The 25,524-nt window shown below is 28.3% G+C and overlaps 1 protein-coding gene across 1 annotated transcript in view; it reads right to left on the reverse strand.

The window, feature by feature from the left end:
• Positions 1-2,661: 2,661 nt before the first annotated feature.
• The window catches only part of LOC145276925 (sodium/potassium/calcium exchanger 2-like), a 501,841-nt gene continuing 478,978 nt past the window's right edge, over positions 2,662-25,524 (reverse strand). The window contains exons 6-7 of the mRNA XM_080128398.1: positions 22,047-22,183; positions 2,662-18,921 (exon numbers count right to left, since the gene is read on the reverse strand). Of these exons, the coding sequence (XP_079984524.1) occupies positions 18,666-18,921; positions 22,047-22,183 (393 nt within the window). The 3' untranslated portion in view covers positions 2,662-18,665. The remainder of the gene's footprint in view (positions 18,922-22,046; positions 22,184-25,524) is intronic.

Here is a 25,524-nt window from a genome sequence, read left to right on the forward strand (position 1 = left end):
TAAATAAGGCATCAATATGTCAATTTGAATCCACACATTTCTCACCTTTGACATCTCTTTACACTTTTAGACAGACGCATACAACACACATTTCTCACCTCTAAAATGTCTTTTCTTTAATTTTTGAAAAGAAATATAATGAGTAGTCTGTACTAAATTCTCATATAATAAAAAAAAACTGTTTTTTTAATTACTTGTTAAATTTTTAGTACTTTTCTATGTAAGCTGAACAAAAAAATGGTCCACGTTCTTGTTTTATTTCTTTGATCAGAGTAAATCCTATTTACAAACGCTTATTCGGAATTTCGAGCCAAGGGTCAGTTCATATTATACTTGTATAGAAAACTGATCCCCTTTTAAAATTGTGTTTTTTTGTTTTTTTTTGATTTAGTCATAATTTGAGAAGTCCGTAGGATTTACGAAGTTAGACTACATATAGAAATGCATCCAGTAAATCATTGTTTGATTCTGATTAGCCGAATTTTCTTCTTCCTTCTACCATGCTCTGCGCAAGAGAATAATGTATTTCGTTGCAACTGGTTCTTTATAAGAAATACGTTTTCCGGATAGAAAGAATGTTAGACTGGAAGCATTCCCAGTTTATGACGTAAAATGTGTCAGCCGAGTACGAAATTAATGATTTTTACGTAGATGCACATGTGTTCAGTTTTGAAAATAAAACATTATTATCCCATCAATATCATAAACGAGTGTAAACTTATATATATATATATATATATATATATATATATATATATATATATATATATATAGTTACACATTTTTCGTTTGCCGGACCATATATACGATCGTAGATATGGTCCGGCAACCGAAACATGTGTAACTAAACAGATAAAACGGTAAGAAAAAATAAAACACATATTTGCTCTGCAATAGTATTGAGCACTCTCTTCAGGTTTTTAATAATTACCATTTTTGCTATATATATATATATATATATATATATATATATATATATATATATATATATATATATATATATATATATATATACATATATATATATATGAACATGTGATGCTCTATATGTAATTATGTAAAGACTTTTCAAAAGAATTAAATAACAAACATTTTAGAGGATTCGGGTTGACATGCTGCATACGTCCACCCACTTTTATTATATTAAAACTGCATTTGTGAAACATTTTACAAATGATTAAATCATGAAAGTTAATAATATAACAATAAAACAATTCATATCAATAAATTTATATATATATATATATATATATATATATATATATATATATATATTTTGTTAATAATAAAAAAAATCACAATACCTTTTCAAGTAAGGTGGAGGAAAGAATTGTCCACATAATATATGAAACAGGTTTGAATTCTATGATCACAAAACGATTAAAAACAAACCACATATAGAAAAAAAGAAAAAGTAAAAAGTCGACTTCTGCAAAAGTGTTCAATTCAGATTAAAATATTGTAAAATGTTCCAATTTTTTAATATTTCATACAAAACAAAATTTTATCATTCTATCAACAGTTTACATTTGTAAAGAGAATAAATATTTTTTTTGTATTTGATTAAACATTGTTTTTTACTTACAAAAACACAAACATTTAATCTAATAATAAGTAAACACTTTATCATAAAAGTAAAAAAGTACACTAGCAATAAATGATCGTGCATATTAAAAAAAGAAATTATTGTATTTTTTTTTAATATTTAGCGGATTGATTGTCCAAAAGATTAACAATTTTAAGATTTTATAAATATTTTAAATTTTAATAAATACTCAGCCTGAAATTTCTTACATTTTTTTTTTTTAGTTTTGGGGCCTAAATTGTGTTAAATTACAAATCTTATTTTGTAGATATGACTGAACTTATTACTGTTGACGATATAAATTATTTAAAAAAAGAAATGTAGTGGAAAAATTAGTCGAAGCCAATGTATTTTGGTTAAAATACAGATTTGTCCCGGAAGGTGATGTGTTTGTTTTATATAGCTGAATGGTCTCTATTACAATAATAAGCTGAATCGAATAATACAATCTTATAAGTCTCTTTCACAAACAGCTGTTCATTCTCGTAGCTGGTAATATGCTTTAGTATTTCTGCGTATCTTTAAACATCGACCCCGTCAACATATACCCGTCCGTATTTCTGGCACCCGATTATATTCATGTGAAAATAAACACATATGAATTACATAACACTCATTTGTAACTTATCTCCATCAAAAAAAGTAAATAAATATTCCACATAAGGCTTTAAAGTTGCCGTAACTATCTATTCTGAACAATTTAATCATCTTTAGTCAGAGGAGGTAGGTCCATATCATAAACAATTCGATAAAAAAAAATTACTGCTTTCGTAAGAATCGATGTTTACGGTAACTGTTAAGGCTTATAACTCGTATTAAATATGTAATTTTTTAACGCAAATAGCTCACAAATGTGTAGAATACATTGTTTTTGACTAATTTCCTTATTATATTTCTTTTAAATAATTTATGTCGGTACTAGCAATGATTACCGACTTGTGTTTGGCGGTTTTGGGGGGAATTATATGAATTGAACTGATTTATAAACAATAGAGATAAGCATAAAGATAGGTGCTCGCACCTAAGTTTTCGGTTGTTGAGTTCAAATGGGATATTTATTTTCACTCGGCACTCAGTTTGTATTATTATTTTTTTGTTGCTTTTTTTTCATATATACATATATGTACATATAAGTGCAGGCTTATCTGATTTACATTTTTGGTGTTAAACAAAAGGCTCATTTCTAACTGCTGTACTCTGGTGTGTTTTCTTGTATTATACAAATAATTTCATGTCATGTCATGTTGTCTTTTCAATTTTGTTTTGCACTGTGACGTTTTTTTGTATCGCATGAAATAAACACATTGTATTATTATGAGGAAGCTTAAAACATAATATGAAAATTTTAGACAAAATGGAATATTTCGTATATGGAATGGTGGATAAGCAGGTCAACAGGCTAGTAAAAATTAACACACGAACCCATCGCTAAAACAACAAATATATTTCGGTCGATTCATACTTCACCAACCACTTGATTCGCATACATCTTCCACTCACCTTTTTCGTCACTCTCTTTTCACATTTTTCTTTCTTCCCATGGATTACGTTTCGGCACTTTGCAATATAAAAAAATTATTTACACCAAATGAGTATGGTCGTATAGGTCGGCGGAAATACCTTGGTTCTGTTTTAATGATGTGTTCGTGTCCTTATTTTTACTAGTCGGTTACCATATTTATCCACGATTCCATATAGTAAAAAATGTGTTATAAACATATGTTATAGTAAGAATGGGATACGTGAAAAAAGCGAATAGGCATGATGAAGCAAAGCAGTTAGGACACTTTAATTCGTAAACGTATTCACATGCTTGCCTCAGAGAATATGTTGTTTTTTTATTTCCGTAAACAAGTGTTATTTGAATATATTTCTTCAATTAAAAACAAAATTCCACATTAAATTCAACACTAGTTCAACTGATAAATTATTTATATTATTTTATATATATATATATATATATACAAAAATGCATTGTGATCTCTCAGAATGTGTGTATATATGAGTGCATGCGCCAGTATGATAGTGTGTGCATATCCATCTATACAAGTTGTGATTCACGAATGAAATATTTCAAATAGCTTTTTATATATGTAGTGTGTAAACATATGCTTAAGGGCATCCACAAATTTGTAAACATATTTTTGGCATTGTGTAAGTAAAATGTTTTATGAAAACAATCGATATACATATACATATACATATAAATATATATATATATATATATATATATATATATATATATATATCACATCAATATTTAAGAATATATTAAAATATAAAATGTGAAATAATTCCTGCCCCCTCCCGACTTCTCCAAAAGAATAAATATTTCATATTACTTCCAAGTTGTATGCTGTTAGATTTTAGACATCTTTTTTATGGAAACATCATAAACAAATTTAACTACATCAATTATTTGTACACATTCCTCAAACACGTTAATATAATCTAAACCAACCACTGCGTCTCTCTAATATCACTTTCTAATAAATCATATTTTGATTGAAAATATTCAAGCATGTCTTTGAAATATTCATAAATTGTAAATTTTATAAATAATATAGGGGAAGAGAGTGATTTAAACATTTTCTTAAAAAGTTAATGCACCGTCCCTTTCTTTATTGAAGATGTATTTTATTATGATAGTTGTAATTGGACCCCCTTGTCCATAGCAACAATTTTAATATGATTATTCACATTTCAGCAGATGGGATTTTTTTATTTTTTGTTTTTTTTTATCTAAAAAAAAGTATCTCCTCGATAATGTTCCCTAAATATATGCGTATTTGTATTGATAATTTATTCTCTTTATTTAAGTCTTTTGTATTTTTATGCATTTCTTTTTAGTTCATTTGTGAGTCTTTCTATTTTATTAGAAATAGGCATGATGAAATAAATTACGCAAGAAACTGTTGTGGTCGTTATGTATCGACTATCATTACACACTATTTTTACATCATATTTCTGACAGAACCTCGAACATAACATCGGTATACATATATATATATATATATATATATATATATATATATATATATATATATATATCAGCTAGAATATATATATATATATATATATATATAAATATTCAGTCCACTTTGTAAACGTACTACACATTTCAAATGTTAACGTATAAGTTTCCATTTCAAAGAAAGAACACAAATATTTTTCCACGTCAGACTCACCACATATCCGAAATTTAAAAAAGAATTCCCTAAATTTTGTAAAAACCTTTAAACAATAAACACAACATGTAGATAATTAATCAAGTTCCGTTTTTAGATTGGTAATATCAATGTAAAGATATACGTATGTTTATATTAATAAACCTTTGTAAATTATGTTTATTTTGTTTGTCCCTCATGCACACTTGATCATGTCAGACATAGATGATGTAATCCACTAAAACAGAAGTGGAAGACTTTGGGAAGAGACCGTTTTACAATGTTGTAAGTGAAGAAGAAACAAAACGATGAGGCAATCCATTAAAACAGAGGGCAGACTACCCGTAACTCAAAAGGGTCAAGAGTCGTCTGCATGAGCTTTAATTTTTAATCAAATACTGCATAAAAAAAGAGACGGTTATTTGTAGAGAGTTAAGAAAACGCCATTGTACCACATTTAATCGGCATAAGTATAACTTGTCTCATTTTACTGCAAGGGATATTTCTTATGTATATTATGTGTTTTATTTATATATCACGATTGGACATGAGTAAGAGTGACAGTTCAAAGACAATCTGAAAAAGAACTTACATCAAATTAATTGTATTTTGGAATAAATATATAAACATTTTAAAGATAGAGATAGCTAGATAAAAATACATTTGTGTTTCATATTTACCAAACAAAAAACTTAATGATAAAAAAATTATTTACCTAATATTTTTATTCTATTACAACATTTGTAAGTATGTATAATATATTTACAAATCAACAAATAAATAATTATTGGCGTATATTGGTTTCATGCTATTAAAAAAAAATAACAAATATTATTATTATTTAATTTTAAAAATCTATGTAACAATTTTATTCAATATTTTTCATGTTTGATATAAATTTAACAACCAATGGTTATAATATTGATAATGGTAATTAAAAAAAAAATTTATAAAGTAAAGCCCTGTAATGACAGAGGGGTGCTTACGAAAACCGATAGACATTATTATATAAATAATACGAGGCAGATATCATCTCGTTAAGAGATAGTTATAGAAAGTGTGCTATTTCAAAACGGGTTGTTAGGTGGATAATGATACGGATTGAAGACAAGATATGTCGAGTTTGAATTTACTGCGCTACATAATACCATTTTCCAATAGAGATGTGTGCAACCTTGACGTAGTCATTCCCAATGAATCAAGTCCATCATAAGAGTTTGAGTTATACCAATTTATATAATTGCCAAATTCCAATAAGTTTATTGTTTAAAAAAAAAGTTTTTCCATTGTATCTTCTTTACTTCCAGATATACCATTAAAGTATCAAATAAATATTATTTGTCTTAATAGCATTAAAGTATCAGATAAATATTATCTGTCTTAATAGCATTAAAGTATCAGATAACATGAACAGTTGGGAAATCTAATAAATATTATATGTCCATATACCATTAAAGTATCAGATAAATATTATCTGTCTTAATACCATTAAAGTATCAGATAAATAGTATTTGTCTTAATACCATTAAAGTATCAGATAAATAGTATTTGTCTTAATACCATTAAAGTATCAGATAAATAGTATTTGTCTTAATACCATTGAAGTATCAGATAAATAGTATTTGTCTTAATACCATTAAAGTATCGGATAAATAGTATTTGTCTTAATACCATTAAAGTATCAGATAAATAGTATTTGTCTATATACCATTAAAGTATCAGATAAATAGTATTTGTCTTAATACCATTAAAGTATCAGATAAATAGCATTTGTCTTAATACCATAAATTTTATTTCTATCTTTATTTTACTTATTTACCAAATACATTTCAAGCAAGTAGGTATAATTACTATTTTCTTCAACTGACAAGAATTGCAATCAGTGTTTTTTTTGTGTGAGTGCGCGTGTTCTTTTCAATCAGTTTCACTTTATTACGTTTCTGATGTGTTGTTTTTAAAAAATACATATTTTCTTCCAGAGAAATGATAATATCTGCAATTCTCATTAAATTATTTTTCCAACATCTCATCTCAGTTATGTTAGATGTAATCTAAGTGACATTTACTTGGTTATGTAATATAATTTTTACATTTCTTGTTACAATATATGACTTAAATGGTCCTTCATGTGTTCTAGTGGAATATGAATTAATAAACTGTACAGCTTGCGAATGGGATATGATAAAAATTAATATTTGCTCTCATGCAAATTCTTTAATAACCTTCACAATTTAAATGTTAATTATTTTTCCAACATCAGTCTTATCGCTATTATTTAAGATTGGGTGTACATCAACATTTATTTGTATTGCATAATTCAAGTGCGACCCCATATAAATTTTAAGGTGCCTATTATATCAATCTGTATAATGTACTCTTAAAAATAATAATAATACGGTTGAAATAATGTGTCTGTAGGGTGAATACTATTGAAGCAAGGAGAACTGACTCTTATTCCATAAAAATAAACATCATTGTGGGCTAAATATTCTTTAAGTCAATTGAACGCATGTCTTTCTTCCTGTCTCAGTTTTTAAATCGTACTGATTTAATTATCTTTACAACAATATATTCTGTCTTAATACCATTAAAGTATCAGATAAATATTATCTGTTTTAATACCATTAACGTATCAGATAAATACTGTCTTAATATTATTAAAGTATCAGATAAATATTATCTGTCCATATACCATTAAAGTATCAACTCAATATTATTTGTCTTAATAGCATTAAAGTATCAGATAAATATTATCTGTCTTAATAGCATTAAAGTATCAGATAAATAGTATTTGTCTTAATACCATTAAAGTATCAGATAAATAGTATTTGTCTTAATACCATTAAAGTATCAGATAAATAGTATTTGTCTTAATACCATTAAAGTATCAGATAAATAGTATTTGTCTTAATACCATTAAAGTATTAGATAAACAGTCATCAAATCAACAAAACGTATGTCACTTTTTGAAATGTATTTATTTAAAATGGTACTGGTTTAATGGATGGGACGACATAATTTGATTTTAGAACAATTAATTTTATAATGTCTTTCTTCCTGTCTCATTTTTTAAATCGTACTGATTTAATTATCTTTACAACAATATATTCTGTCTTAATACCATTAAAGTATCAGATAAATATTATCTGTTTTAATACCATTAACGTAACAGATAAATACTGTCTTAATGTTATTAAAGTATCAGATAAATATTATCTGTCCATATACCATTAAAGTATCAACTCAATATTATTTGTCTTAATAGCATTAAAGTATCAGATAAATATTATCTGTCTTAATAGCATTAAAGTATCAGATAAATAGTATCTGTCTTAATACCATTAAAGTATCAGATAAATAGTATTTGTCTTAATACCATTAAAGTATCAGATAAATAGTATTTGTCTTAATACCATTAAAGTATCAGATAAATAGTATTTGTCTTAATACCATTAAAGTATCAGATAAATAGTATTTGTCTTAATACCATTAAAGTATCAGATAAATAGTATTTGTCTTAATACCATTAAAGTATCAGATAAATAGTATTTGTCTTAATACCATTAAAGTATTAGATAAACAGTCATCAAATCAACAAAACGTATGTCACTTTTTGAAATGTATTTATTTAAAATGGTACTGGTTTAATGGATGGGACGACATAATTTGATTTTAGAACAATTAATTTTATAATGGGTAAAGTTGGATTTTTTTTTTTTTTAGTTTAGTGACATTAGATGTATTATCAATCTCTACCGGATGATATCATTTTTTAAATATGTGATAAAGGTAATAACGTATGTACAAGCATGAAATACCTTAGCATATCATTATATTTAATGTCTTTTAATAATGCATGACTTAAATAATGCATTGCGCATTCTAGTGACACAAATGTACAAACTCTATTGATGGAACATGATATATGACTGAATGTACTGCATAGACAAAATTCAAAATAATACAGATTAAAAGACATGAAGTTATATTTTCAATTAAATATGCTTTTAAAGAATTTACAAATGAAATGTAGATATATATGTGTGTGTGTGTGTGTATGCAATATTTTGTGTACATCTGTACATGACTATGTTCATACACCCATAATTAATCACATGCGGACACTTTTTTCGGTTTTATACATATATATATATATGTGTTTGTGTGTGTGTGTGTGTGTGTGTATATGTATATATATATATATATATATATACATAATATATATATAAACATAGATTACAAAACAAAACAGTGAATCTTTACCAGTGACTAAAAGTAATTAGCAAACGAGAAATAAAAAGAAGTTAGATAACAATAACAAGAAATAAGAATGGAGAGAGAGAAAAAATAGTGTAAAAAATAGTAAATTTGTTTTTTTATATATAACAAGGAACAACTTTTATGCTCGGAAATTGTTGACAGGATGAGGCAACGTGCATTTGTAATAAAAAGTGAAAACAAGCATTATATATATATATATATATATATATATATATATATATATATATAGAGAGAGAGAGAGAGAGAGAGAGAGAGAGAGAAAGAGAGAGATAGGGAGAGAGAGAGAGTAAATTATATACAAGTTTAGCCAGATTTAATTTTAACATTTTAAGCATCATTGCTTTGTATTTTAGTAATCTTGCTGCATAGTTAACAGTTGGGAAATCTAAAATAAAATTCAAAATAATTAAAACTAATATCTTTCACCAAACTCATTCAAATCTATTTTTCTACAGACCTGTATACTTTTAAAGTGCGAAAACTAATTGTAAGATTTATTATAGTTGATTTCAACAAAATGTGAAAGAAAAAAAAATTGCGTCGCCTATCGATAACAAGTCTTGAGAGGCTGGCCTGACAAGTAATAATATTAATTGAACTGACTTATCTCAACACTGACCCTATATCTTGGGAGGGTACTTTCCACTCCCCACACTTAGGGTTGATGGTAGGATAAGTGATTATCTTTTATTACTTTCTAAGCCAAATTCTGAAGGATTGTCCTGAAAAGGTACTATTTTTTTATGAGAGAAATCTAATTTTGGAATTAATAAACAAACTTGAAAATAGTTTCAGAACAGTAAAAGTAGACAGGTCGATAGAAAATCAAATTTTAATACGTTTGGTAAAATTATACACACAATTATACATATATATACATATATTTATATATATATATATACGTATATATATATATACGTATATATATATATATATATATATATATATATATATATATAAACTCGATTTCTCCACAGTTATCTGCAAGATTTACTGTTGTTCATATAAAGAAAAAATGTCATCAGAATTACACTCACAAATAAACTATACAAGGCTACATATTAGAAAAAGATAACTTGGAGAAAAGAAAAGTGTAGTAGCTGTTTTTCATCATTGGTCATGGTGGAAAAAAATCTCATGGTAAAATTTACTTTTTTTCGGATTTCATTTTTTTTTTTCTTTTAAACCTCTGATGCACTTACAAATCAATGAAAAGGAAAAGGTAGTTGACAAATAATTTTCTCATTCGTATTGTGTTCACTAAATGGCGGTTTTTTTTTATTATTGTATCTCAGCCTTCAGGCTTGGATCAAACGTCATATCTAGCCTAGTAAGATTGCATAGAGACAAAATTATAGCCTGGGAAGACATGTTTTATTTTCAAGAGTGAAATTCCAAGCGTCTTCAGGCAACTATTGGTGAGGGCAAAATAAAAAAAGCTAATATTTTCATATAATAAACAGAAAAAAATGTGTTATATTGAAGCAATTAGCTTTCCAAAATAGCTGCTAAATTTTTTCGATTAGTTTTGTCTGACTTTGCAACCGAGTAAAAGGCAAATAAATCCATTCTATTAATTTGTTTTCTGTTTCGGATTATTTTTCTGATTTTTCGAATTAAGTTATATTGTTTGCGGCTTATCTTGTAAAAAATAATTTGTTTTCTGGTCTCTGTGAATTTTATTTATTCCTATTTCTTTTTTCGTTTTTGCTTTTTTTTTGCAATATCATGAATTATTATTACAGATTAGCATTTTAAAGCAACTAAAAATGCCTTTAAATCCTACTAGTGCCATTAAGTCAAGGTGAAAACAACTCTCTTTCTTTCTCGGTTTGTTTGGAAAGTTATCATTGGGGAAAGGGTTTCACCAGAACTTAGGGTTAGTGCAAGAGTTAAAAGAGGAAATGATTTATTTTGTAAGTAACAAATAAAAAATCAAACATTTTCTTTTTTTTTTCACAAATGAAATTGGGATCTATTACAAAGTGTACATCATTATAATGGTGGATCCAATATAGAATATTGTCGCAGAAATTGTATTTTACACGACAGATAATTTACATGGTCGACTAATTCGCAAAAAATCTGAAAAAAATAGCATAAAAAAAGAGATGCTGCAGACATTAGACAACGTAAATAAATGGAATGGATTAATTTGCACTGTTATAGGTTGAAAAGTCAGACAAAACTAATCGATAAAATTAAGCAGTCATTTTAGAACGCGAACCCTTTCAGTATAACCGTAAAACTGGCAAATGGCCAAGGGAATGGGTTAGTATGTTAAAAACAATATGTCAAAATAAGAAATAGCTTACATCTTTTATACTACAAGAATTTTCTTTCTTTTTTTTTTCTGATGGTCAGTAACAAATGACCACTAAAATTTAACCGACAAGTTGATGATGATAAAACCACATGAATTATCTTTGGTTTTTCTTTTATTTTCACACTCAACGAATTTTACTGCCCGTCCAAAAATTATCTTGACAATAATTTAAAGAAAGCAATGTTTTTTTTGTTGTTAGGTTTTTTTTTGCCATTTTTTTTAGAACTTAATGTCTTTCAGATTTTATTAACTTTTTGGAATTTTGAATATATTTATGAAAACAGCCCCAATGATAAAAGGCGATAAGAGAAAAACAAAAGAAAACGGAACTATTTTTACTAACAAGTCTATATGAAAGTTCAGTTAGTCTAAAAAATACATTACAAATACACACATTTATATAATTTGCATATAAATATCACACACACACACACACACACACACACACACACACACACACACACACACACACACACATATATATATATATATATATATATATATATAATGTTTTCAAGCGAAGAAAAATCAAAATCAATGCTGAAATAAAAGGTAATGTGTATGCATTACTTTACAACTTTGTTTTGCTTTTTACACATAGTTCTTATGATCAGTCAGTTTTAAAGGCAATTGCAGCAATAGATGTAAGTTCAATAAGAAAAAAAAAAAGAAAAATTGCAATCAAGACGGAATACCTGTTGATTCGGTTGAAAAGTAAAAGTTAATATCTACTTTGATAAGTCCAAGAAAAGTTATTTTCTTTCATTTAAAGTTACTTCACCTAAAATATTTCCAAAAATTGTAGTTCCTTTCGATTGGAACTTTTTCCAATCAATCAATCAATCAATCAATCTCCATCAAAATTTATCGACGAGAATTGTAATATTTGGTTCCAAATGTATACCGCAAGGACTCTTTGATATTTCCACTCTTTTCAATTTACATATTTGTCACATTTTAAAACTCTTTTTTTTTTTACCTCAAAGGCATAGAAAAGAAAGAATTTAAAAATACAATAAAAATGCATTGCATTTTTATTTTTATTTTCTTTCATACAGGTTAACAATAAATATTTTGTATTTTACTTCATTTAATTTTGAAAAGTTTGGAATCGTCATAAGTTATTGACTGCCAACCCAGTTGAGAATGTATACCGAAATGAATCAATAGAAATAAAATGATTGTTCACAATTTGCATTTTTTTTTTTTTTTTTTTTTTAGTTTTCTTCTTTAGACTCAGTGAAACCAGGTACTGAGATCAGGGATCAAGCATCACATAACGATATTTCATTTAAAATCATCAAAGTTTATATATTTTATTTCTGGGTCTGTCTGGAAAGAATTACATTTTTTTGACAGATCTCCAACGAAAAAAGAAAATGGTGACGTAAAACAATCAGACTTATCAGAAATGAATTTTCCAGACGTTTCAATTATTAGGAAATACATTTCGAAAAGCCGATATGAAAAAAAAAAAGGAATGGATTTTTAAAAAGAGAAAAATTATTTTCAATGTTTCATTTTTACATAATTTAAAAAATGAAATTATATCTTTTTGCTGTATATTTGTGTTTTAAGAGAGAAAAAGGAAGAAGAAAATGTATTTGAATTGAATTAAATTGTAATAAAAATAACAACTTTTATAATGACAATAAATTGTATTAAATAGTATATTTTAATAAATTATAACAAATTGTATTGAATTCTAATAAGTTTCAGTATATTGTAATAAATTATAATAAACTGTAATAAACACCTTCTTACTTTTGTTTCTGTTGCTTAATCGACTCTCTTTCCGTTACACTCCAAATGTTCACATTTGATATACCTTTGCTAGTTTATCACACACAAAATAATATCCTCACCGGTTTAATAAAAATGAAAGAGAGAATCAAAAGCAGGTTAACAGTTATAAAAAACGTAACCAACAAATAAAAATTACAATTAAAATTGATTGATTTTTTTTGTTATTATTCCAATACTGATCAAATATAGGTTTGACATTAAACATTAAAAAAAAATGTTTTTACATTCATATTTAAAGCTATGGTCCTATCCCCTTTGTATGTTTGTAGATACATGTGGATCAACTTAATCAAGACAGTTTGATCAGATATCGATAACACAATAAACAACTACCAAGCAAATATATATTTTTTATTATATAATAACAATAATCCCAGCCCTAACCAAACAATAATTTACAAATATTTTTATGTTATTTTTAGAGTAATTTTTGGTTGGCCACCGGGTTCTGTTTTGTTATGCTTTTCTTTAAGAAGGACGAATATGAATGAAATCAAGGAAGAGATATAAAAAAAATTCTCCGAAATTTGACCTATCTATCAACTTGACCAATTAACAATCATGGCAAGGACAACTTTAAACATCTGTAGATGATCCTTTTATAAATTTCATAATCTAGACAAATTCACAACACATACTTAATTTCCAAATCTTGTAATACAAAAATTGTTAAAATGTGTATAATAAAATATGTGATTATTAACTCTAAATAATAATAATGATTATACAAAAAATATAAGAGATTATTATAAAAAAAACATATATAAAATGGGATATCATCATTTAAATATCTTCTCGCAAGTTAAGTATATAAAATTAATGTTTTTAATATAACCACTATTCGAATTTCAAGAATATGTATTGATGCACATTTTATTGAATAAATCCTAGAATTGTTTTTATATCACATAATTATTCCCACATTTAGCAAATAATTTTAACGAGACAATCATGAAATAATACTGTCGCTTACGTAATTGAAAAGTAGAACAAATACATATAAACAGTAAACTGTTAAAATACCATGTCAACAAATGTTTAACGCAGATTAAAATCCAATTCATAAATGATTTCCCGCTTTCTAACGTTTAGTGTCCTTATGCTTGCACTTTCTTTATAATAAATTATTCATAAAAAATATTGACCGACATACTTGACATGAGAATAAAAATCTATATCGATGTTTCTTTGGATATTTATAAGACTGTCAAAATCTCAGAAAACATACCCTAAATGCTCTTTCACACAACACAGCAATCCAGTATAGATTGGGTTCTGAATCTGTAAAAGGTATTGCATATATATATATATATATATATATATATATATATATATATATATATATATATATATATATATACATACAGAGAGAGAGAGAGAGAGAGACAGAGAGAGAGAGAGAAAGAGAGCAAAGTCATGTAATACTCCGATTTATTACTACTTTCGAGACACAGAAAAGCTAACACGTATTTCTAGAGGAATTCAAAACACCGTTGAACAAATTCAGGCTGTAAAAAACATACTCTTATTCTGTCCTAGTATGTTTTTAAGTATTCTAGCATCACATGTTAGTTTTCATTATCGTTGAAACTAACAATAAATCGCAGCATGACAACTTTACTCTGTCAAATTCTTTATCAACAGCTATATTAAAAAATTAAACAATATTTTAAAGCCTTGAATCTTTAGCTTCATTTTACCCCGGAATTTTACTTAAATAATAATTCTCTTTTGTTTGACATTTGATGTTATAAACACCCTTATATATTTATTGTGTACTTATGTGTATATACCTGTGCATTAATGTATCTGTATATATGTATATATTTTTATAAACAATAAACAAATATATATATATATATATATATATATATATATATATGCCATTTGAGAAAACATCAACAGCAAGGCAATGTTTGAGTCTTCCAGACGAGTTGTCATTCTGACATATATATATATATATATATATATATATATATATATATATATATATATATATATATGGGGGCGTGTTTATAAATATATATATATATATATATATATATATATATATATATATATATATATATATATATATATAGGTGTGTATATATTCGTGGATGTTAATGTGCATACATGTATAGATATTATGCATGTATATTTGTATATACACATTTAAAAAAATATACATATATATGTGTGTATACATGCGTGTGTATGTGTATGCGTTTATTCAGAGATTTAAAAATCATTGTAAGAATAAAAAAAATCAGATAAGATATGCCATAAAATGCTGATTTCTTTTACATTATGTAGCTTTTTTTTTTTTTATAATTCTCTACCCGCATAAGTTTAGGGTGGATCCTATATTTTAATTATCACAAAAGAAAGAAACCTTTAACATTTTTATTCCTGGTTTGTAGAAAAAGTGTGAGAATATAAGCGAAAGGAACTCAAAACTATAGATTTCTTCTCACAAAGAAAAACAACTTTTCTTCTTCCTTTTTTAACAGTTTGCAGTGATTTCAATTGTGTAATGACATTTATAACTAGTGAAACGCACGAGTTACAATGGGTGCGTTTAGCTTTCTGTGTGAATATGTGCTTTCATTGGTGTGTTCATAACGACTCGTGTCAAACCATATTCATTAACAAAAGTATAAAGATTTACAAAGTGAAGAAAATCGGAAATATTTCCACATGTATATAAAAAAACGAGAAAATTTTATAATATTTGTGCCTGTGGATGTGTGTATTTTATATACATGTATATATAGATATATGTATACAAGGAGAACGCATGTGTGTGTGCTAAAACACATTTGCACGCGTCTGTGTGTCTCTGGGCAGTAATCAGTTGTGACTTCTGTCTTTTGTCGCAAGGTGAATGTGTTCACGTTGGGTCTATTAAATTATATACAAAAAAAAAAAAAACAAGGATACTTTTGCACATGAGTCGTAGGGCATCTGCCAATCTTTCACATACAGTTGAGACTTTTATCAAATAATAAACATTAGAGAATAAGAAAGGAGTAATCACTACGATTACTGACATAAATTATTTGAAAGCGAATACTGCCAGGAAGTTAGTAAAAAAACTTACATTTGCTTTACTTATAAATGTATGACCAATTTTCATTAAGAATATTTTAACATAGAAAATTTTGTAAGCCAATTCACTTCATTGTTAATGGTGCTTTGTGGTAAATAATCAACCCCATCTATTTTACATAATCTGAGAGTTAATAAGTACAGGTAAAAATGCAAAAGTCAAGTATTCGAACTTTAATCGTTTCCGCACCGGTTATGCACTAAATTCAAAAGTCTTACCCAGATTTTAAAAACTCAATTCGTTTTGTACGGTAAAATAAATCAGTTTGAAACTCATTTTAAATATCAACATTTTAATGCAACGGGATTACAAATAGGTAAGTAAAACAATATAATTTTTTTGACAACTTTCCCAATCATTTAATTTAATATAATTTATGCCAGTAATAATAATAATCATCATTATTATGATTGGTACAAAGTGAGAAAAGAATAAATATATCTGATAACCACTTGCTCATTTTTTTATATTTCATATTTTAAATAACGCAGCATATACAAGTATATATACGGACACTTAAAAATGCAGACAATCTTTTGGGTGTATTTCAAAGTACGCGGCTGATTAGGAACCCATTCGTCTTATTTTCAGTATTTTTATGTGCTCTTCAGAATACTACAGTTGTCTTACTGTTAGAATAAAACGGCTATTCCAATGCTATTCACATTTTTCCGGGTGCTTTTGGATTAGCCGTCCGTAGCAAATTATTTGTTAATAATAATTAATAGTTATCTATAATAATTATCAATTTTTAAAAAAATTAATTGATGAATATGTCATTATAATGACATACAAAGAAAGTCAGTATTCGTGACGGCTTATGGATATTTCACTAACCATTATCAATATTTATAACAACAATAATAATAATAATAATAATAATAATAATAATAATAATAATAATAATAATAATCTCCACTGGATAAGTGAAAAGAGGACTGGGACATTAGGGAGGCTTGTGCCACTTAGATTCCAATAGAAAACCAATGATCGTGGCCAGCAAGAAATTAATGGCAAGTGTTTGTTTTGATAACACAAAATATTTTCAAAAGTTTTTGAAAGAGTTGGTAAGTACTGAAAATCTGTGGCGACTTGTTGTCACCCAGACCCCAAGGAAGACCACCGGTTGTTGCCAGTGAGTAATCTTTGATTATGGCCTGTGTGAGAACTCCTAGTGAGTACAAGCAAACAAGTAAACAAACATCAAACAAACAAATAGCAACAACAACAACAACAAAACAACAATAATAATAATAATAATAATAATTATCATTTTTGTAAAATTAGTTGCCAAATATGATAGTTTCATAACATGTAAAAACAACGCAACGCTCGGGAGAGCATATGCGAAGCAACCGAAAAAAATGACTACAAAAGGTTCTTATCAATTTTATACAATGAACACGTCTAAAAGAAAGTTTGCTACGTAAATATACTTCAAAGATATGCATACGTACAGATGGATTTCTTAAATCATATTTCATGCAAATATTTTCATGTCTACATGAAGTTTATTTTTTACATTTTTATTATTATTATGTAATTTTCTTCAATATTAAATATGCATTAAATTACTTTTAGAAAAATTAATATTAAATTCAAATTTTGGAGGAAAAAAAAAAGGAATATTTTGCTAGCAATAACAAACAATGTTTAAAGATTTTTTTTTCTAATATCCTCTTGAGACTTTAATATTATAAAAAAGTGAAAAACGAGAAATTATGCATTTAAAAGAAGAAGGCTTTTTTCGAGAAAAAGAGAAAGGAGGACATACTACAAGATCTATAAATATTTCTTTGTTATTTATCTACATGAAAATTCCACACTGCCCACAGTTATATATACACATATGTATATATTACATTAGCTTGAATAAAACATCCAACAGTTTATAAATATTATTAAATAAAAAAAACAACATTCTAATTATTAAATCATCTTTATTTGTTAATTTCAGTCAATGCGATCTTTCTCGGAATACAATATGTTGAGAGATGTGAGCTCAATTTTTGAACATGTGAAAATAAAATAAATAAATACTATTTTATTAGAAGTTTAAAAAAAAAACATAGACGTACACTTGCTTTACCATATAGTAACGCAGGGTCGCTTTTTTATTCTTTAAAAGTAATACTATATTTATATTCACATGCTCAAATGTTTGGTTTACAACATCTTATTAATTAGACCCTTAAGATAGTCTCATTAACTGAAATGTTTGACTATACGAGCCAATAAAGAAGATTTAAGAATTTGGATGTATTTGTTTTTCTTTATAAATACTGCATATATATGAATGTATATATAAATGCATATGCATATATATATATACAATTTATTATGCTCAAACATGCACTCGTACATCCATATAAGATTTTGTGTTTAATACCAGTTGTACCAAATTTGAATTTATGAACCCTGTGTTCCTATAGCACACTGTATTATTCCTTTAACTAGTAAAACACTGATCGTTACAAACACACCATACATTATAACCATAAGTACTCCGAGTATTTTATTGAGCCGCCAACGCGAGCCGATAATGCAGATGATAACCACCATAAGCATGGTAAAGAGCATTACGATCGAGCAGAACATTCCGCTATTGCTCACTTCAATGTGTGATTGGCTAATGATTGCTTTCAATAGCCAGGGAAACGGCAGTCTGAAAAAAAAAAAAAAAAGATTATATATATTAATTACGTTTTACACATTACAAATAAGCAATAAATATACCTTGTCTTGTTTAAGAATATTACTTTTTTGGATGTCGCTCCAGACAAGGCATGAAACCACTTGATACACGATTGCTGCATAACAACAAAAAGAAAGTGGAAAGTAGAATAATTTCTAAATAAATATTCCATATTAGAGTGTATCTGATTTTTGCACAGCTAAAAGATTGTGTTAGGAGTCTGGTACCTTGTGAAGCAAAAAGATTCCACCATTTTTTTTCCAGTAACCTTAATGACAGATCTTATGTAAGACTTTTCATTTTTAGGTCTGAAGTGAATCAAGGTAGAGAGTTCCGTCAAGGAGAAAGCCATTCATTTTAACTGAGGCAAAACAGCATCTGAGCATTGGTGGTGAAAAGAAATAATTAACGCAGAGGCAATATCATCGAAACTAAAGCCGAAACATTAACCTAACAATGGTGAATCCTGCTATACTCGCCATAATATTTCAATAGACACACATCCATGTACACTTTGGCACTTGAGAATATCCCAATATTTAGTAAGTGCTGATGCAGAAACCTCTCAAAGAGTTTCTCCTGAGTTTTGTCTTGTATATTATCACCTAGTAAAGTGCCGTTCAGAAAATCAGTATGCCCTCACCTTCTACCAAAGATACTTAACTACATTTAATTAGCAGATAAAGCAAGCCTGAAAGAGATTCTACCATCAGCGTTCACCCCCCTTCCACCTTGACTTCTAACAGACTAACCAAAATGTAAGTCTTTTAATCTCGCAACAGGATAGAAGGTTTAATCATTTGTATTATTTGTATTAATTTTGATGTTGTTTACACAAAATTTAGACAGATGTAACCTCTGACTTTCTTCAGGTGCAGCTTGTCAAACTCAGAAGTCTTTATGTCAAATTCGGTAAATATTTATGTTATAGAAAATTTCGAACTGTATGTTGATAGATTATTTTTTTCATCAGCCATTACAGAAGTTATTCACAGTCATATGGAACAACAGATAAAGTACTGAATAATAATTAGTTCTAAGTGACAATCTTCTGAAGGTTGCTGGTTCAGTTTTCAGTACGTCAGACAAAACTGAGTAGAAGCGTTAAGTAACTGTTTAATTTTATTCTAAGTATTATCGTCTGTAGTGAGGATTAAACCTTCACTTAGAAGTGCGTGCTACACACCACATTTTCTTTATTGCATCAAAAAAGTCATGAAAATAAAAACCAATGGAAGAAATGCGGATTGGATCCCTTTACCTCACTGCTACCAAAGACTTTCACTTCGAAATTGACCATACAATTTGGATATGAAATTCAATATCCTTTTCATTTTCAACCATTATATAATTTCCCTTACTTTATGATTTTTAAAAACTTTAAAAACTTTTAATTATTATTTATGATTTGCTAATAATTTCTCCTCTGAGGAGATGGGTAGACATCGAAAACCTATAGATTAAGGAGATATACTTATTGAAATGTATTCTTTGTCTTGTATATAATAAAAATTCTAGATTTGAAATTTAACCATTACACATCATAAAATTTACATTACTAGATTATATGTATACATATATATATATATATATATATATATATATATATATATATATATATGTATGTATGTATTCACATACGGTACATGATACGGATGGAAATGCATGCAAAGTAACGTCACCAGTGGGGGGAAAAAGGAGACAAAATAACGTGGAGAACGTTCTAGATCATGTGGGTGACGTGACCTTTAGACCAATGAGGAAATAAATGTTGCTGCTAAAAAGAACAAGTGAGTTGGCGTTATTTCCTATTCTTAGTCTTAGTTTCCTTTGTGACTGGAACTGTTCACAACGTGTGTTAGTCCGCGAACAACGTTACACACACACACACGCACACACACACACATACACACACACACACACACACACACACACACACACACACACATATATATATATATATATATATATATATATATATATATAGTTATTTCCACAGCCTACAAGAGCTATGGAAACCAACCAACCGATATATATATACAGAGAGAAATAATAGATTAAATCTTACCTGCTTTCCTGGAACTAGAGTTTAATGTGTGAAGTTTATATTTCATAATATTTCGGGGGTATTACGCTTTTCTTAAGTTTCTTCTATTTTCTTTATTTCTAGCTACTCTTTGTTTTGTGCAAATATTTTCTGAAAGCACCAGCTTTTTATAAATTATCTCTAAGATATGATACACAGTGCTTCAAATAAACTACATAATAACATTATTATTAATGAAATATTTAAAAGAATTTTGTTTTCATATCCTATATTGCGATTATATGTGTTGTATTGCTGTATAATATCTATTCACCATCACTAGGCAAGTAATAGCTTTGGATTTGGATGGAAACTCGAACGTTTAGGTCAACTAAACGTTCGAGTTTCCATCCCAAAAGTAGACGCTTTTATACTATTAGAAAGAAATTAAAGTAATACATACAAAAGTAGAGTATGTATTTTTAAACATTAATATACTATGCATAACGTTTCCTTAAAGGTACTGTACTTTTATGCATAGGCATGCGATACGGTGACTTCACAACTATATGAAATAATATTTCAACTAAGGCAATCAAAACCTACTTGTTATTGAAATTCGTAGTGATAATAGATCTATTTAAATAATAATATACTCATTTCATAGTTGTATGATTGTTATCAATATGTTGTACGAATACTAAGAATATGACTGTATGATGGTTAACGAACATGACTGCATGATTTAAAAAGCATGACTATATGATTGTTAAGAACGTTAATGTATTGTTATTAAGACTAATCATGCAATCATGTTCTTGTATATTTGTTAATATAACTATGTGATTGTTAAGAACATGATGGTATGATTGTTAAGACATAAAGGTATGATAGTTAAGAACAAAGCTATATGATTGAAAAGATGGCTGTATGCTTATTAAAACATGGCTACTTGATTGTTCAGAACATCACTGTATGATTGTTAAAAACGTGACAACGTGATTGTTATGAAGAATTCAGAAAACAAAACACAGTGCAAACTGTACTCATAATCAGACTGCATACTCACCCTACAGTAATATCGAATATATTGCTTCCAACTGAACTGGAAACAGCCATGTCGCCAAATCCTTTTTTGGCAACAATGACACTGGTAATAAGATCAGGAATACTGGTACCAGCAGCCAGAATAGTCAAGCCCATCACCTGAAACAAAATCGTATAGTTAGATGAAGATATTAATGTATAGTCGTTTAAGTCAAGGAGGATATAATCCGATTCTCACTTCAAAAATGAAATACGAAATTACTTATTTAATGAACGAACTTATTTATTTTTTATGAAAATAATGCACATAATAACAGTACATACTTTTTTTTTTAGATTTTTAACCTGGTAATAGTTCATTGTGTAATCTACTCGACATTTTGAGATTATTTTTAATGGCTTTTGATGACATTCCTGACACATTACTGAGTTTTCATTGCTGGAAGACTTTTTTTCTAGCGTTATATACCAAAACAGAATATGGAACTCTGTTACAATCTAATTGAAACACTATAAATCTATATAACAGAGCGACACATACGTGCGGACACGGAGATTGGAGAAATGAAACTCCCTTTTAGAGCACACTTATGAATAAAAAGGCATTTTTTTTTCTTTTATATATGTTATGGGGATCTACCCTATTGCGTCACTATATTGGTAATCATGGTAATAGAAAGAATCGCTATGAACAATGCACATGCAGTCTTTGACACATCATTACTTCTGTACTCTCTGTAAATACATGCTCTTGTAAACTACCTCTTTTTTATTTTATTTTCAGGTCATAACAGTATAAAATCGAATAACTTGTAGATTCAGTCTCTCCTTTGCTTTTCCATTCATATATTCACCTTTCAAGTTCGGAAGCAGACAGTACGAGTGTTTTTAACAACGTGTACTGTTTGTCTAATTAAGTCTAAGACCTTCACCTAAGTTGAATTGATCTTGCAGATAATTACAAGAAAGATGAATGCTTCGTTTTGTTTGTTTTACGGCATATCAACCATTTATTAGTTATTCAAAATGTTTTCAAATGTTATTCCTTTAGTAGGATAATTATTTCTATTACAAGAATACATTGCTCTTAAAATACACAATGCTTGGAAAACATTGTCCCTTTGCATTGATAATCTTCTTTGTATTGACTCTCAACCACCGTCTTTAAGTATATTTATAGGAAGAGGTTAAAACGATAAAACTGGGTTACATTGTGTTGAAGAATCAGACTGAATAATTGAGTTGGGGATGAACTAGGGCATAACGTGATCAGCCAATTTATTGAATCAGTCCTCTCTAATCTCCCGTCAAGTTGAAGTAAGCGCCAAAGTAGATAATGGCTCAACCACTAGGATACTAAGGCATCATAGGTCACCGCCTATTATCTGCAGATGACCACGTTTTCGAGAGCAGGATTTACTTCTTGCAGTTGTATAATTTATGGCTCTACCAACAGGGAAAACATGGAAAGTGAATGACAAGCAGAGAATAGGTGATTGAATAATCTTGCTTCTTCAAAAAGGGGGGGGTGAATGACAGAGGATACATATATATATATATATATATATATATATATATATATATATATATATATGTATATATATATATATATATATATATATAGGGTACAGACAATATTTGTTTGCTAGATTGCAATACGGTATTTTCATTCTATATGATTCATTTATTAAACTTGGATCAGTTTGTTTCTATAGTTGGTTCTGTTGACTTCAATCAATGAACCTGCCTAAAACTTTGATGGCAGCTTCATGTCGGCTTCAGAACCGGCCACAGGTCTTTGTCACTGTCTTCCAATTTAAACACACCAAAATGATTCTAATATTAAGCTACTATTTTGCGCTGTAGCTGGATCTATTAGTATCTTATTCCATTATGCTTAGAACACGGGGAAATCAATGAAAATGAAGCTGGGATATTAACCATAAAGCGGGATTAACTGGCTTCCTCTAAAGAGTATGAAATTTACAAGCGGTTCCTAGCTGCATGTAAATCCCCGTTAGGTGATATGACAACGTTAGGTTTTTGCAACTCTTGCAGAGAAGTATTGATATCACGCCTGATATTCCTAAATCGGTCAACCATCTGATATTTCGAAATTGGTTACCCATCTGGTACTGACCTGGATTAACATTGCTTAATTTTGGTGATCTCATGAAAACTGATGTGTGAACGTGGTTATGCTGTATTTAGAACACGGGAAGTAGGTAGATATCAGGTAACGTGTAAATGAGAAAGTTTTCTGACAACCTGGCCTGGGTCTTCTAGTTAGTATGACAGGGCGCTGAATCTTGCAGTGACATGTATCACTACGTGTAGCTACATGGCCAATTCAAGATTCCACTAGTTTGCTCATGATGTAAATGTAGCCAACGATGATCAGCTAAAATGTTGCATATAGTCATGTTCTGTGATGAACTCTGGCTTCTGACAGTGTTAGATTGTCAAATCGTGTGTGCTTTTTTTCTGATGATATCTCATAGTGGAATTTCAAATCTTTCGATTCCTTTCTGACCTTTTCTATTATCTTATTATCTTCCTACTGATGCTGAGGAAGCCTTAAACCTCTTTATTTGCCTTTCTGGCACGATTGAAAATTACGAACAAATACCATCCGTATCCTCTTAGTATGCTAACATTACATTCTATGTGAGGAGTGTATGTTTCAGTGTGTGTGTGAGAGAGAGAGAGAGACAGAGAGACAGAGAGAGACAGAGAGAGAGAGATGGAGAGAGAGAAGGAGGGAGAGGGACAAGGGAGGTAAATGAAAATAGAGATAAATTAAGAGCAGCAGTAATTGATTTCTTTGTTCGTTTAATTCACAAGAATTTCTCTAGCTTTTCTGTCGCAGCAAGTCAAATGAGAAATAAGTCTTGAGGCAACTGACAGAAATCAATAAACATGTTTGGAATATCACATGAAATATTAGAGTCACCGATTAGATATCAATATATTGATCATGCAGTTGATTTCATCTGTTAAGCTTAATATATTTGAACTACGGTGTCTGTTTACTTCCACATCTCATGAATGTTTACATATAATTTGGAATATCCTATAGATTTATAGTAATGTTCACTTCTTTAAATCTACGGATTGATCACAGAGGAATATAAAGTTTGAAGTTGACCTCGCTGGGAAAGACGGTTTGAAACGTCTACGAATCAGTTTCCAAAGGAAAATCCCAAATAGTGAGTTATTTTGATTGTCTGATGAGAGTTCAATCTTATTTTATGTATATTTTATATATTTTGAACGAGTTTCTTACTTTATTTCGCTATAAGATATAATGTGATTTCTTATCGAAAATTTATTTCTTCATTTACTTAATGGTTTTATCTCGGATCTCGACTTTACACGTTGAAGTGGACCTTGATCAAAATATTAGATCTTGTTCTTCATAGAGATTGGATTTAATTATTATTATTCTACAAGATGATTTTGCTATTTAATTCCTAGTGACTACTTAAAATCATTGAAAC

Source organism: Euprymna scolopes, chromosome 5, assembly GCF_053919585.1.
Source record: "Euprymna scolopes isolate OS-2025 chromosome 5, ASM5391958v1, whole genome shotgun sequence".
Classification (NCBI taxonomy): Eukaryota; Metazoa; Mollusca; class Cephalopoda; order Sepiida; family Sepiolidae; genus Euprymna; species Euprymna scolopes.